The sequence below is a fragment of the Euprymna scolopes genome, chromosome 28, assembly GCF_053919585.1.
Source record: "Euprymna scolopes isolate OS-2025 chromosome 28, ASM5391958v1, whole genome shotgun sequence".
Taxonomy (NCBI): domain Eukaryota; kingdom Metazoa; phylum Mollusca; class Cephalopoda; order Sepiida; family Sepiolidae; genus Euprymna; species Euprymna scolopes.
Genome location: NC_136509.1, coordinates 39156950 through 39174728, shown reverse-complemented (window position 1 = coordinate 39174728; position 17779 = coordinate 39156950). Strand labels below are relative to the sequence as shown.

The following is a 17779-nucleotide window of genomic DNA, read 5'->3' as shown; positions in this document are numbered from 1 at the left end:
TAAGAATCGCCTGTAGTAGTTGATTATCCCTATAAATCGATGGACTTGTTGAACAGATGTGGGTTGTGGAAAGAACTTATTTTTGTGCAAAATGCGCGGGGAAATTGAAATGAATAAACGTTCAGTTATTTGCGCTCGAGCGTGTGTGTGTGTGTGTGTGTGTGTGTGTGTGTGTGACTGCACAACTGTCGCAATTTTGGGGTCATTATCAAAATTTGTTTTCCATGATAACAAATTGAAAGGGGAAAAAAGGGGAAGGAAAAAGCATAAAGGCAAAATGACGTAAACAAAATGGAGGCAAAATATAAAAAAGGAGCAAATGAAAACCAGACCGAAAAAGAATATCAATTTAGTCAAGTTTTATTGAAAAATAAAATGCTGTTTTGCTTTTATTTCCTAAAGCAGGGGTTAACAATTAACCTCTGGTACCAATTATAAAGATAAAAAAATGGAACATACAAAATCTAAAAAACTAAATAAATACTGTGAGTAGGTACGGGCAAAATGAATGCCGATGCTCAAAATGTATAAACATTTTGACTCCTCCCTTTACGTAAAAATTTACCAAAAAATCAGGAAATTAACCAATTTTAATGAAATTTTCAATATTTATCAAATAATGATTACGGAATATGATGAACTCGTTATTTTTATTTAAATCTTAGTGGAAATGTATTATTTTGTTTAAACAAAAAATACCTTTACTAAATTTATAATTTTCAGTAGTAAATAAAAAACGCAAGAATTTATTTTTGCTTTTTTTATATAAATAAATAAAGCATCGTAATTTGTAACAATAAAAAAAATAAAATAATTTTTACAGGAACATTACAAAAAAAGCCCCTAAAGTCCGTATTAATGAATTCGATATAACTCGAAGAAAAATGAATTTCTCAAACTACCGATATTACCATTAAATTAAGCATTGTTTATTTAATATTTTCATACAAAAAAAAAAACATTATGATAGCAAAAATATTTCTACTGTTTTTTTAAATTACAGATTTCGTATAATTTTATATGCAAGATTTTATTAATTTCCTTGCTTGCAAGAATGTGAAACTTTCGGCATAACATGATTTTTATATAATCTCGAACAATAATTTAAAAAACAAATTAATTTAAAAACAGGAACATAAAAAATAATTAAATTTAAAAAATGATAAAAATTGATACAAACGTTCAGAATAGGAATGTATGGATGCACGTCTGGGGGGGGGGGGGAGAAATCTGACACCCTACCTCCTTTTACTATCATGACTTCATTTTGAAGCAGCGTTTCGATTGGCTAAAATTTTGGGCTTCCTTATAATCGTGTTTACAAAATTTTAGTTTGTTGCGTTTTTGTCGAATGGTAAATTACTTGCTTTTTGAGGGCTAATTAAGGTTTTTTTTTTTTCACAAATAAGGTTTTTTTTATTATTATTTAATTCAATATCTTAGGACTTTACTTTACTAATTATCTTTGAAATAGACCCAGAGAAAACTAATATTTATCTTTTAAAGGATTTTTACAATGAATTTATTTAACTTCAAAATTTAGCTTAATTGGTTGTTAGCTCACCGTTGTATGTTTTTCGAGCTGAATAAACGTTACATTAAATAAAAAAACACTTAAAAAATTATCCAGTTAAGTAGAAAAGTAACTTATCTTGCCTTTGATAACTTTTATTGGTAAATTTTCAGATTAGGTCCACCTCAACAATTTTCTTTTAAATGACGACTTGAATAGATTTTCGGCTAGGCTGAATACGAAAATCGCATTGAAAGTTTGAAGAAATAAGTAGTTATCGGAATATAAAAAGTTGTATTATGCATTGTATTCTTTGGCGGCCATTTTACGCGCGTGCGCACGCCATAAACAAATCTACTCATCTCTGACTGACATTGCATGCGCGTAAAAAAAGATGGCCGCCAAAAAATACAATGCATAATACAACTTTTTATATCTCGATAACTAATTATTTCTGCAAAATTTCAATGCAATTTTCGTAGTCAGCATAGTCGAAAACCTTTAAAAGTTGTCATTTAAAAGAAAATTGTGGAAGTGGACTTAATCTAAAAAAATACCCTTTTATTTTTTATATATTTGTTTTTCAACAACTTTTTCGAATCTATGTGTATAGTAATACGACCTCGATTTTTTTTTTTATTCCATTAAAAAAAGGAAAAGAAAAAGAAACCCTTCACCCTCCCCCTAAATTGTCCGCTATTTTAACTCTACAAACTTTGAATAGACCGGAAGTAGCTGATCGCTTGATGCACAGTCGAAATTCATCATGGCTACCACATGTGTTCTTCGTTCTGTTTGCCGACGATTAAAATTGCAGTCAAGGCTTCAAGGAGTTAATTATTCCGGTAAGAAGAATAATTGGCTTTATCTTATCAATCTTGAATTATGTTCGCTTTGGTATCATGGCAGTTTATCTGCTACCAATATTATTTGAATCGATTTTATCCATTTCGTTTATCGACTGTTAACTTTGTCCTTGAAATGAACTCGACTTTATGAAATAAACATACGTTTATTTATTTTTGTTTTTAATCCATTAGATTGATATATAAACAAATGAGGTAATTATGGGAAATACTTATGCATTAAATGTGGGGAAAAAGTAATAACGAAAATATTAAATTTATTTGTAAACAAAACATTAAACGGTAAAACCGTAGTTTAGTGGCTTAACATAATGCGATGAAAACTTGTGTACAGGCAATAAATATTGTTTTGTTGGGTTTGTATTACTGTACACATAGATTCGAAAAAGTTGTCAAAAAACAAATATATAACAAATAAATGTTATCAAAGGCAAGATAAGTTAATTTTCTACCTAACTGGATATATTTTTTTGTGTTTTTATTCAATATAACATGTTTATTCAGCTCGAAAAACATGCAGTATTTACCGATGTATTGGAAAATTCAAAATGGCGCCCGACTCTCTCTTTAACACGGTAAGTTCGGGAAAAGGTGTTATAAATAATAAACTAGACAAAATACTATTAAAAACCACCGAATATATGTCAACTTATGTCACGGTAACATATATTGAGCGAATTTCTAACAGTATATCGGTATATTTGAAAAGGACAAATGGCGGCTAGCTTGCTGTTGAATACGTTAAGTTCAAACTAAAAAAATTATACAAAATACTGTTAGAAACCCACCAAATATATGTCAGCCTGTCACGGTAACATATATTGAATGAGTGGGTTTGTTTTACTATACATATAGATTTGAAGCTAAATCTATCAGAAAAAAAGACCAAAACAGGCCAAATTGATAACTAGCCAAATTTTCACAAACAGAAATATATGAAATGCATCAGTTTAAAACATCACCAGTCTATATAAGCACATAAAAAATAATAATGACGTTAAAAATATATAAATGTTTATACATTTACGCACACAATCTTTGTTTTTTTAATTTGACTTTTTTGTGTGTGAAAATTTGACTACAATTATCAATTTGGCCTTTTTTTCTGAAAGATTTCGCTTCAAACATTTATTATAGTCTGGCAACCCCAATTAGGGTTGATTAGACACGTTTACTGACATCAGTAAATTTAAAAAAAAATTTTATTATTGCATATTCACCTCAAACAAGGCACAGTGTCACTTTGATGTAGGGGAGTACTATCTGGGACATAATTTGTAGAGCTACTATGTAGGGAGTTGAACAACAAGATGTCTGTTTACATTACACGTGAACATCTGCATGTCAGGGAAGCAGGAACTTGGAAGGGAATTCCAAAGTCTAGCAGTCCTAGGGAATAAACTATTAGAGTAGAAAGCTTTCTCACATCTAGTGATTTCTACTGTGTAGGGGTGGGATTTTGCTGTTTGTTGGAGTTATGTACTTTGAGGACAGATAAGGGCTTGTAGTTCGTCAGAACACCTATCATTAAAATACTTGTAAAACAGGCAGAGGGATGCAACATTTCATTGATGGGACAGCGGTTGACGTTTAGCTAATAGTGCGAGACCTATTAGGTTGGCGACTCTCATTTGAACACTGTTTAAGAGGGAGAGACTAGTAGCAGATGCATTAACCCAAATGTGACAACAATACTCCATATGATGGGTCATGTTGTAATGGTACAAAACACCTTCTTTGCAGTAGTCTCAGCAATGCCCTCAATGTCTGAGGAAGCTAATGGGGCGATAATTTAATGGGCCAGTTCTGTCGCTAGAATTCTTGTAAACTGGTACAACAGAAGCAGTTTTCCAGCAGTCAGGAAAGCAAAATTTGTTAAGACATTTGTGGAAGAATTTGAAGAGGATAGGAGCTACTTTAGTGGAGCCAAAGTGAGAGGGTCTACGAGAAATTCAATTTAAATTCAATAGCATTTTTTTTTTTTTTTTCAGTTCGACGCCATTTGCTCAGCGATGCCTATCTCTGCCAAGAAGCATGGAACAAAAGATTAAATGCACCGGAATTACAAGTTCCTTGTGGTAGGTATTTAAAAAGTCATGGAAATTAATTAAGAAGGGATGGAAGAAACGAAGTAAGGAGGAAGATGACTGTTCTAAATTGATACCTGTTTCCATAGTCTATTAAAACCCTTTTCATTATACACTGTGTATCAAATTATTAACGAGTTTACATTTTTCTTAATATTTAAGGAACGAGTGAATAAAAATCCATGAAACTTTGAGAAAATGTGTACAATATTATTCAGCTCCTCCAGTCAGAAAATAAGATTATTTAAAGCAGCATTAGTGAAACTATGACAGAAGATAGGAATATCTGTTGATTTCAGTGTGTCAAGTTATTAACGAGGTTGAGAAAAAAACACAATATACCCATGACTTATATTATTCCTTAATTGGAATTCATTTTTGAGATGAGCATTATATATTAATTTATTTTTATTTCGGACTATTATTCTCATCTTTATTAGTTGTTGTTTTTGATCTTTTATTGGTTTTGTTTATTCACAACGTTTCAGCCAACTATTCCTCTGACCTTCGTCAGGTGGTAACCGCGACAGATAGGAACTTCGAATCTCCAACCTTGATCGCCTTTCGGGGCCCGTGGCGCAGTTGATAGAGACATTGAATCTCTACAGTTCCAGATGAACATTGTCTGAAGATAGCGGTTTCAATCCCACCCAAAGCGTGCCAGAGGTTAATTGGCCAAAATGTGGTGAGACGACAACAACTACGGATGGCAGTGATGGCTGAGAATGCAGTTAGGAGATTCGAAGTTCCTATCCGTCGCGGTTACCACCTGACGAAGGCCAGAGGAATAGTTGGCCGAAACGTTGTGAATAAACAAAACCAATAAAAAGATCAAAAACAACAACTAATAAAGATGAGAATAATAGTCCGAAATAAAAATAAATTAATACCCATGACTTGTTTATTGAAATAATTTTCAAACATTAAATGAACTAGGAAAAATCCTTAGAACACAATAACTACATAGCAATTTCTACGTTGACATAATTAGTAGGGGATATGCGATCCTTTTTATGAATGACTTGTAAAAGACGTTGGTCCACAGAATTAGTCAAATTTGTGATTTCGCCAACAGTTATTCCTCGCGATACCTCTTGGAGAGCATTCCACAATTCATCTTTGCTCTTAAATTGGCGTCCGCTTGCATAGAAACATCGCTTCATGATACTCCAAAGGTTCTCAATTGGGTTCAAATCTGGCGAATTCGCAGGCCACTCCATCTTCCATAGGCCAGAGAACTCCAGTTGTTGCAAATAGTCTTTGCTTTTGTTTGCTCCATGCGAAAGAAGCATTATCCTGCATGAAAATAGTAATAGAATAAAAATAATGGTTCTTCTGAACGTCAACCTTTTGCTTCTTCAGCCATTGTTCAAAGTGCTCCTTCAGAAAAGCTATGTAAGCATTTGATGTCATTTTTATGCCTTCTGAGACTTTCCATGTGCCAACTAAAGTACCTCCAATAATCCCAGCCCAAATCATCATCCCACCACCATCACCTTTTTGGCGCCTTAAATGCTGATGAAGATGTCGTCCATCTAGGACCCATCCCTTGCTCCAGCCATCAGGGCCATCCAGACTGACACGCACTTCATCCGTAAACAAATCTTTGGAAAAATCTGTTTTCATGTTGTCCTCTGCCCATTTCAATCGGTTTTGTATGTGATGTTGCTTTAATGGAGGCTTTGTCACAGGCTTAACAGACTTTGCCACTTCTTTCAGAAGATGACATTGAATACTTTTTGAGACATTCTTCAATCCGGCTTGGTCAAAGACTTCTCGACTTGTCTGCCCAGGGTTCTTAACAACTTCACGTTTAATTGGGAGTAGAGAATGGCGTGAAACAACTCTAAATCAGCCCTCTTACATACGTTTGTAGGGTCCTTGACAAAGTTCTTCACAGTTTGATGGTACTTTCCTATCATTTTCGATATTTCAAGGGTAGTTTTACTTTTTACTAGCTGTTCTGTAATAGTACTCTTTTCAGAACTACTCAAACCACCTTTACGACCCATTTTATTGACAAAAGAAACTGTCTTGTCAATAATTTGACGCACCTCAAATACCGTGGATTCCAGAATTACGATGACAAGTTGTTTACATTGTGCGGAACAGTACGAAAATTTTGCAGTACACGCAGCTCAGCATTGCCAACGTTTTTGAAGCTTTTGATACAAAACTACCGGTAAGTTTCTGAAACTGGTAAAAAAATGTTATCTCGTTAATGATTTGACACGCAGTGTATACTTGGTAACAGAACTTCATTTTTTAATGTGTATATGTTCAACATTAAAATGGTTGAATGTGTATATGTTCAACATTAAAATGGTTTTAATGTGTATATGTTCAACATTAAAATGGTTTTAATGTGTATATGTTCAACATTAAAATGGTTTTAATGTGTATATGTTCAACATTAAAATGGTTTTAATGTGTATATGTTCAACATTAAAATGGTTTTAATGTGTATATGTTCAACATTAAAATGGTTTTAATGTGTATATGTTCAACATTAAAATGGTTTTAATGTGTATATGTTCAACATTAAAATGGTTTTAATGTGTATATGTTCAACATTAAAATGGTTTTAATGTGTATATGTTCAACATTAAAATGGTTTTAATGTGTATGTGTTCAACATTAAAATGGTTTGAATGTGTATATGTTCAACATTAAAATGGTTTTAATGTGTATATGTTCAACATTAAAATGGTTTTAATGTGTATATGTTCAACATTAAAATGGTTGAATTGCTGTAAAACAAAACCAGCAAATCAAACCAAACTTTTCTTTTTAACTAAAAAATTTTTCTAATAAAATTTTGATAGTTGAATTTAATTATTACACGATTGTTTGGCTATTAAAAATTATTAATTGAACCAAATTGTAATAAAACTATAAATCACTTTGTGAAGCTAATGTTTTAATCTTTTACTTATAAAATTATTGGGTGTAAAGCGCTTCACAAACTTGTAACCTCTTAGTACACAAGGATTTGTTAGGAATTTAAAACCACAAAATACTATTTGATAGTATAAATGCTTCTAAATCCTTTTAAAATTTTGAAAGGTTACAGAGTAATTCAATCTATTTCTTAATATACTCAGAGCAATTCTTTTTCTCTATTGTGTATGTATATATATATATATATATATATATATATATATATATACAAGGTGACCCCCCCATCCCACCCCCAAAAAACGGGCCTCAATTAGCCACCGTTTCTTAGTGTTTTGTCTGAATGAAATGAAACTTTGGTTATAACTAGTTTATTATATTCAAAACATCACATCAAAACACTAGGGTCTTTGGCATTTTTTTCTCTGTTGACTGTAAAATGCTCAGAAAAACAATTGAATGTCCTCTGTTTTTTTTTTGGGGGGAGGTCACCCTGTGTATATATATATATATATATACGCTAGCATTTCAGCCCAACATGGCCCGGGTGTTTGGAGGTGTATGTTAAGCAAAAAAAAAAAAAAAAAAAAAGCGGTCAATTTTTTAACTTTGTCCCCTATTATCACCCCTTAACATTTATTGTTTTGGACTCAAATCAAGTTATTAAGTTAGATCCATGTCCAAGGAACCTATGTTTACACCCAAAATTAGCGGAGGAGTTTGGTAGAGTTGTCAAAAATCAAATCGTTGAACTTTGACTCCTTAACAGCCAAATTTCTGGCCGAAAACCAATCACAAAGATTTTCCCAAATCTCAGTACCCTGTATATCAAATTTCGAGTCTGTAGACTTAAAATTGACAGTTATTGCGTAGGGAAATGTACACACGCAGACACAGATACGTTCACTTTTATATATATATATATATATATTTTGTACACATGTTCATGGATAATTTTTGTGCACGAAAAAATATTTAATAAATATTTGAATAAAATATTCAAATGTTTAATAAATAAAATTAATAATATATATATAAATATGTTTGCGTGTTTGTTTTTTATATACATACATAGTTTTAACAATTCATTGTTTTTGTGTAAATGTGGTCCGAGTAAGAACCTAACACAATCCAATGATAAAAGTGTAAAAAGAATACATAGATTATAGAAGCAGTGACAAGACAATTCGGTTCTTTCACGTTTAATGTTAAATATTTATATCGAGAAAAGTTACAGAGTAATTCAGTTGTGTTTTCAATAATTAACAGATGATTTAAATAGCTGACTTGTTTACAAATAAATTCTGGTGGATTTAATTTCATAATTGAATCATTTTTGATCACCCCCAACAAAGGAGGGATTGGTCTTAGTAATTCACTTTCATTCACACTTTTCTCAATAACCATGCCTTGGATTTTTAAAAATTTTGCACAAACATTAATCATGGTGAAAGTAAATTTTTGCCAGAACAGGTTTTCCGGGATAACTCTGGTTGGTGCAACTGTAGGGGTAAAATTGCCCCAAATCAGTCATCCATTCATTTGTTTACACTTTTCTCAAAGTTTGCACAAGCATTAGGCATGGTGAAAGTAAATTTTTCAATTGTGAAGGGAACTCCGCATACTCAGTTTAGAATTTTTAAATGTAGTGTATTGCAATTTTAATTTCAATAAATATTCAATTTAAAAGAAACAGGGTTCGCATAGGCTTGAAAAGCCCTTAAATTTTTAATTTTGCCTTGAAAAGGGCTTCTTTCTATTATTACCTTGAAAAACATTGAAAATATGGAAAATGTCTTGAATACATATTCAAGACATTTTCCATAATTTGAAACTACTTGAAAATCATATTTTTATGCCCACTAAAAATTTGTCGAAATATTAAAAATATAATCAAAACAAATACTATTAAATTATTTTTTAAGTATTGATAAAGATATTATTGAAATATTTTTGAAATATTGAAAATAAAATCGAAATGCATTGTTCTGAAATTGCATTGTATTATTGTACCTATTTACTATGCCTCCCCATGGGACAGAGTTAGACACCAGGGTCGTTTTTTAACGTGCATTGTATTATTGTAGATGCAAGAGTTATGTCCCCTTATCACAAAAAAGGGCAGTTAGACACAAGGTTGGTTTTAAATGTTGGGAAATTTAGCTCCCCAAAAAGGGGCACTCTGAATAGGAACAGAAATTAAAATTGTCTCAGTCATGAAGGATTCCTTCTCCACAGAACAAAGTGAAGTGTATATAACATTGGGTAGTTTTATGATAAAGGGAAATAACTCTTGTATCAACAATACTAAAAATTCAAAATTTAAAAGTAAAATGAACATACCATAGACTAATCTACAATTGGAAAATAACATTTAATCACTCTTTGTTGGCCAAATATATGTGAGTCAGGGAATGTAAATATGATTGTTGACAAGCATATTGTTGTTTTTGTCAAAAGACGTTTCTTTTTAGAAAAATGGGTGAAAGTATCTTGAAATCACACATGGCTGACACTAAACACAAAGCAAACGAAACCTCTAAATAGTTGACCAGTTTTGTTGCGCCTTAGCGAACTTCATGTAAGGTATGACCTTTGAAACTACTTTATGAAAATAAAGACGCAAATGGAAATTACTTTTCCTAATGTCAATTATAAAGTTTTTGGTTAGTTATATCATTTATCCATAGCTGACTATTATCTCATCTTTTAGTTGTTGTTTCAAAACGTTTTGGCCAACTGTTCCTCGGGCCTTCATAGAAGATGAGGATAATAGTCTGCAATGGATAAATAATACAAATTACTCATCTCAATAAGAATTCCAATTAATTAATATAAGTATATAATCTATATATATAAAAGCGAAAATGTATGTATGTATGTACGCTTTCCCTCGATGTCCGCAAAAGGCTTCTTTCAGAGAAGCGCTCGCTCGGTTCACAACTTCTTAAAACTTTTTATATCATCTATAAATTGTAATATCTCACACTTAACCATGGAGCTCGCCTGTCTATTTAATTTTATTGACTTTCAAACATTAATTATTCCACATTTCCCGCATCGGCACGCGTTACATTCGGTTATTGGTATAAAAAAAGCGAAACTCGACTCTAATCACAGGCCCAGAGCCAGTTGTCTCTAGAGAGCTAAGTAACGTTTGGTCAATGTCAACTTCGTCATATCAGATGGTAGCTCGGGTTTTTTAAAAAAAAAAAACGATTTATTGACCTCATTAAAAACTGTCCCGCACAAAATGCTAACTGCTGAATAACTATCGCCGTTACGTCAATCAAAAACGCGCACCTGTTTTTTTTTTTTTCACACTTTACTATTTTCCAACTGTGCGTCGTAAAGGCTTTGTTTTGTTTTTTTTTCACAAGCACCTGTTTTTTTTTCACACACACCTACAAACACCCGGGCAACGCCGGGTACCCCTCGCTAGTCTATCTATATATATAAAAGGCAAAATGTGTATGTCTTGCAAAGGCTTCTTTCGCACGCGCTCTCAGGGGGGTTACGATCGCTTAAAACTGTTTATATACTCCGCTAGATAATAATATCTAGGATTTGGGAACGCGGGTGGCCTCTACATTTATTTACGTCGACTTTTATGAGATTCGCGCTATTTCGCCTGTTTGTCCGGGGTTTTGATTTACCCAAAACCACACACACCTCCAAACACCCGGGCAACGCCGGGTACCCCCTGCTAGTACATATATAAAAGCGAAAATGTGTGTTAGTGTGTGTGTGTGTGTGTGTGTGTGTGTGTGTGCATTTTTGTGTATGTTTGCCAAAGACTTTTTTCGCCGGGCTTCTCGGTCGGCTCACTCCTTAAAACTTTTTATATGCTGTCTAAATTATAATATCTACGACTTAAGAACGGGGGTCGCGGCTGTCTTTAATTTGCCCAACTTTTACACGCTATTTTTGAGATATTTTTTGATCGCCGATGGGGTCGGGGGAAACAGAAACTAGCTTCCAGCGCAAAACTAAGACAAACATCACGCGACCTAACTTTCTCGCACATGTCAATTTCACTTTATAAACGTTAACTTAAGACACTTATCACTTCCACTTCCCTCGTGGCCGAGATGATTAGGTCTCAGTTTTTTTTTCCATTTCGTTTCCACCTTCGCGTCAAGGCTTTGGGGTTCAAGCCTACCTTCCTACTAAAACTTTTTTTTTCTTGAACACCTCCAAACACCCGGCCAACGTTTTTATTTTTTTAAATAGGGTTGTTTTTATCTACCTACCCCCACCCCAACACACCTCCAAACACCTGAGCAACGCCGAGTACCCCCTGCTAGTTGTTTATATATCTAATTTTGTTTTGAAAAGTTGAATTTAGTCTGGAGAAGGCCTTCAAAAACTTTGAAAAGTCTTGAAAATGGACATTGAAAATCTGTATGAACCCTGGGAAAGAAAGAAAAAACTAAATGTGTAATTATCACAGTTATGTTGGTATATATCGCACCTGCCTACAAAATATGTGTTTTGATTCACATCATCAGCAAATGAAAAAAAAAAAATTAAATTCCCAAATTTAATGGTGACCGTAATGTGCAGGAATTTTCGTTGCGAATGAAACAGTCGCATTTACGAGTGATTTTTCAAAGTGGCGACTAAAAATAATAAAACGCTTATCTTTTAGCGATTATATTTCTTTCACTAACAATCTTCTAAGGCTTATTACTGAGTGAAAAATGTCTTTTCAGCCATTATTTTTTTAATGGGCAAAAGTCAAATTATTTAACCAATAAGTTTAATAAAACAATATGCTCTTTTTCTTTCTTCTTTTTTTTTAAACAAATTCAGTGCATATTTAGAATTGCACTTATTTAAAAATAAAAAAAAAATACAGAAAAATCTTTATGATGTATGTACTCATCAGAGAACAAAGATGTCATATTTCAAAAATCACATGGGTTTGTCTAGTACCTTTTCTGTTTGGCTAGTAAATGAAAATATTTAGTTGTCAAAGGTAAACTGAAGATAAATCTGTCTTTAAAGTCCTGATGTGTTGTAATTCTTTCTTTTGTTTTTGTCTTTTTTGTTTTTCTTAATTTGTTTTCATCTATTTAAAAAAAATTTTTTTTTTCATTTTTTATACTTTCCTTTTTTCATTTTTTTTCTCTATTTTTCTTTTTATTTTTATTTAGTCACTTTTCTTTTTCCTTAAATTTTTCTTTTTTTTTTTTTTTTTTATTAATTTAACCAAACATTGTACGAATCTTTTTTTTTTTTTTTCAGGTGAATTTCTTACAAAACTTTTTGACAAATATGAAAAAGAGAAAATTATTTCAGTTGTTGACATCTCTATTGTAAGTAGAAGAAAAGTTTTTTTTCATTTTCTTTTAAATTAAAAAATTTTTTTTTTTTTAAGATACTTAGCAAAATTTGATATAGGAGGAGTTTATTCAAACCTCTTGAGTAGAGGCTATTTTTACTGGCAAAATAAAAATATCCAAGTTATTTTATTGGTCAGCTTATAAAATCTTTTTTACCTGTTTACAAAGGAAGAGAATGCAAAAAAAAAAAAAAAATTTTTTTTAAATAAATGACAAAAATGTTTGATAATAATTTGTTTTATTTTTTTTTACATCAGTTATTTACAAAAACAAAACCATTTTAAATAATACTTTGAGGGAACTTGTCATTCAACAAGTTAATTCAAAGTGACATTTGCTTCCATGAATTTTATGTGAATAATAAAGCGAAGAATGAAACTGCATATGAACAGAATAAAGTGAAAATGGAGTTAGCATAATTATATGATAATCGCATCTCATCAGATCACCGAAGTTAAGCAACATTGAGCCTGGTTAGTACCAGTTGGGGGACCATTTGGAAATTCTAGGCGCTGTATGTGCTCTCCGCTTATCTCAGCATTTGTTTCCAGTCGTCCTGTACATACAGTTCATTTGCCACTGGTATTTAACAATGTCGACTCAGGAGAGGTGTGGTTAAAGATTGCGCACCTCCTGCCACAAAAATTTCACACACAAGCACCCCTAAATGGGTATTCATAGTCTGTCAATGACCGAAGAAGCCTCTTTTTTTTTTCTTTTTTTTTATATTAGTGTACACTCTTCCTTCAAAATAATGAAAAAAAAGCATTTATACTAATATTCACATAAAATAATATCAGTAATTTAATTTCTCATATATGAATATATAAGCAGAAAGGAAGTAAAAAGGGAAAATGTATAAATCATTATAAAAAACAAAAATCATTTCTTATAGAAAGCAAGAAGGAAGTCATATGAGGTGCCTTCAATTAGTTTCCAGACATTTTTTGTACAACCATTTAAAATTGTCATAAACTCTTGAAAATTCAGTATGTTACTGCTATACATCTTAGATGTTTGGCCAATTTTTATGATTTCAGCTTCAAATGAACAGCTACAGCAGGAAATGGAGTACACGCTACTAAAGCCTGATTGTCAAAGCTGGTGAATTTCAAAACTGCAATCTGGACGTGAGGACACTTTAGAAGAATGATATGCAATAAAATTCTGTTTTAAACTTGCAAAAAATGCCACAGAAATGTATGGAATGCTTCACACGGCTTTCGAACTATCTTGCACGAATCGAACATCAGTATTTTAGTGGCATAAGAGATTCAAGGAAGGCAGGGAGTCTGTGGGAGATGATGAGATGTATAAGAGGTGTAAGGATGTCAGAACACCAAAGTTGATTAGCCAAATAAAGAATTTCATGAATAAGAACCGTTGTGTGTCTCTAGAGAGAATAAGTGCACCATTTGATGTCAGTATAATAACTGAAGATATGGAAGATTTGTGTGAAGTTTGTTCCAAGGGTGCTCAGAAAAGATCAGAAAGAAAGATGTTCTCATGACAGCAGAGAAATAGTTGAGCTGATCAATTCAGATCCCGAAGTTCTTGATGCTCTGGTGACCTGCAATGAAAGCTGGATCTACTGCCATGACCCAGAGTCTAAGAGACAGAGTTCCCAGTGGAAGCATGCTAGGTTCCCAGTGGACAGACTGTCAACAAGGAATACTATATTGAGTTTTTAAGGGAGTTCAGAATGAGATTCCATCGGAAGAGGCCAACACTCTTCAAGTCGGGTCAGTGTTTTTTTTTTTTTACTCCCGTTCACCCCTCACATCGCCACATGGACATAAGGGGTTACTATTTGGGACTATGCCTAAGAAAGATTAACAAGATGTTTGTTTGCATTTAAACTTCTGCATATCAGTACAGTTAGAGAAGCAAGTAGCAGGAAAGGAATTTCAAAGTCTAGCTGTTCAAGGGAAGAAACTATTAGAGTAGAAAGCTTTCTGGCATTTAGGGACCTCAACAGTGAAGGGGTGATATTTTGTTGCTAAGCAGGTTTGTCGGAGATATGTACATTCAAGAGGCCACTAGGACAATGCACCAGTCCACAACTCTATCCTTTTCACGGACTATTTTACCAAGATGGGCATCAAAACACCGTCCTTATTGTCCAGACTTTGCACGCTGTGACTTTTGGTAATTGCCTAAGCTCAAGGAAAACCTTAGAGGCTGTCAATATGAAACAATTGAACAGATGTAAGAGACTGTGATAAGGATCACTGACACTCTCACACAAGGGTCTTCAAGAAGTTGTTGGAATGGTACAGCAAATGCATTGCAGCAGGAGGAGATTACTTCAAAGAGTTTAATGTGTGTATTATCAGTAAAAGTGCCCATACAAAAAATGTCTGGAAACTTATTAAAAGCACCTCGTAAATCATTACAGAAAGAAAAAAATATATTTAAATTGTTATAGAAAGCAAAAAGGAAAAATACAAATCATTATAGAAACAAACAAAAAAAAAATGTATAGAAAGCAAAATGAAAAAATTATTAATCTTATGGAAAAAAAAAAAAAAAATATAAGTCACTAGAGAAAGCAAGAAGAAAAAATTTATGAATTGTTATAAAAATAAAAACGAAAAAATTTATGAATTGTTATAAAAATAAAAACGAAAAAATTTATGAATTGTTATAAAAATAAAAACGAAAAAATTTATGAATTGTTATAAAAATAAAAACGAAAAAATGTATAAATTGTTATAAAAATAAAAACGAAAAAATTTATAAATTGTTATAAAAATAAAAACGAAAAAATTTATAAATTGTTATAAAAATAAAAACGAAAAAATTTATAAATTGTTATAAAAATAAAAACGAAAAAATTTATAAATTGTTATAAAAATAAAAACGAAAAAATTTATAAATTGTTATAAAAATAAAAACGAAAAAATTTATAAATTGTTACTGAAAGCAAAAAGAAAAGGTTTGGGTTCCTTCCTGGGCATATATTTTTGTATGACTAGATGCATATATATTTACGAATAAATACACATTGCTATTTATTACAATGAATGATTACAAAATCACTCCCTCCTTCTTTCTTCATATTTTAATCTTTTATGAGAAACAGATTTTGCTTTAATTTTTATTATGTGTGAAAATGATGATGATTCATAATTAGTTAATTATTAAAGAACCAAATAAAAATATACCGTGTTTGTTTAAAATAAAATTCATACTGGAAGTCATACCGTCACTGACAAAATAAATTAACACAAAGATATTTTTAGTTTTGTACACAGACGAGAGTCTGTCTTCTATTTACATTCTGAGATGAAGGCGGATAAAATCACGCAAACACTTGCTTATATCTTTTATATTTTGTGTACAGAAAGTTGTTAGTTGAGACAGGTCATTGGTACCGTTGGTTTCAAGCCCGATAATAAGGCCCGTTTCGTAGACGAATATTGGCTGAAGAGAGCTTGATAAGGATACCTTAAACGGGCCTTATTATCGGGCTTGAAACCGACGGTACCAATGACCTGTCTCAACTAACAACTTTCTGTACACAAAATATAAGTACGCTCTTAAAATTTGGATTTTCCTTTTAATTGAGCACTCTGCTGGAATTCTTTTTCCAAAAAAAACTAATCATATATATATATAAATAAAGGTTTTTTGTGGTACAAAATTTTATTATAGATTTTAAAAGGATAAGTGGAGTCATTAGAATTTGGGGGAAGATCGGTGCAGGGAGAAAAAAAATAGACACTAAAGATAGTTAAGACTATTTGACTAAAATAAAAAAGAACCTCAAGGTACCTTTCGTCCGACCCTTGTCAAGAGATCACGTCGGAAGCGATTAAAATAAAACAATTACACGATTGAAAAATGGAGGCAAAGAGAGGGGTGAGAAAAAAAAAAATTATAAAACTACACGGTGTGAATTGAATGAATGAATAACCCATGATATATCATCCATATTTCAGAACCTGGTACAAAATTTAAAAAAAAAAAAAAAACGTTAACTTGCCTGCAGAAACAAGACTTCAAGACGCTATGTAGGCATTTTCTTTTTTTTTTTTTTTTTTTTTCATCTCCTGGTAAATCAGAGCTCTTTAAACAAGTCTAATGTATGCGACAGCTCCTTTTGCCTACAGAGCGATGGTTTGTGCATTAGTACAGTTACGGCCTCCAAAATATCGAGATGTTGTTTGGAACGGGCCTTGTATACAATGTGAGAACAGCCATTCGAATACGCTTCACCACATGTTTTATTGTTACACAAGTGCACACCAATAGATGACTCTTGAATAGGTGAGCGCCCGGATGTGCTCTGTAAATGCCCGGAAGTGTTCTAGAGGGTCTAGAATAAACACATTGTTGAACACATCCGGGCGCTCACCTATTCAGGGGTCATCAGTTGGTTATTTGCAGGCAAGTTAACGTTTTTTTTGTTTTTTGTTTTTTTTAATTTTGTCCCAGGTTCTGAAATATGGACAATATATCACTGGTTATTCATTCATTTAATTCACTCGTGTAGTTTTATAATTTTTTTTTTCTCACCCCTCTCTTTGCCTCCATTTTTCAATTGTGTAATTGTTTTATTTTAATCGCTTCCGACGTGATCTCTTGACAAGGGTCGGACGAAAGATACCTCAAGGTTCTTTTTTATTTTAGTCGAATAGTCTTTTGACTATTTTTAGTGTCTATTTTTTTTCGCCCTGCATCGATTTTCCCCCAAATTCTAATAACTCCACTTATCCTTTTAAAAACTGTAATATATATATATATTGTAACATATGCGTTAAAAGGTGGGAGATTTAAGTAACAAATAAACATAGGGGTATGAAAAGAAACTTACGATAAAAAAACCAATATTGTTTATCTTTGTAACACATCACAAAAGGGGGGGGGGCATAAGGGAATTTATGGGAAAGCAAAACGCAAGTGTTTTATCGCACATGTAACACGGGTAAAAAGAAAACAAAGAAGACACGGGAAACAAACATGACAAAAACGCAAGAAGTAACGAAACAAAACACCAGTGATAATATTTTCAAAATTAAATTTTATTATGAAACACTAAACTACGATAGGGAGGGGGATAAT

The 17779-nt window shown here is 32.3% G+C and overlaps 1 protein-coding gene across 1 annotated transcript in view; it reads left to right on the top strand.

Annotated features, from left to right (window-relative positions):
* Positions 1 to 2204: 2204 nt before the first annotated feature.
* Positions 2205 to 17779, top strand: part of LOC145249578 (small ribosomal subunit protein mS27-like) — a 37541-nt gene continuing 21966 nt past the window's right edge. The window contains exons 1-3 of the mRNA XM_080111276.1: positions 2205 to 2358; positions 4371 to 4457; positions 12615 to 12685. Coding sequence (XP_079967402.1) covers positions 2280 to 2358; positions 4371 to 4457; positions 12615 to 12685 — 237 coding nt within the window. The 5' untranslated portion in view covers positions 2205 to 2279. The remainder of the gene's footprint in view (positions 2359 to 4370; positions 4458 to 12614; positions 12686 to 17779) is intronic.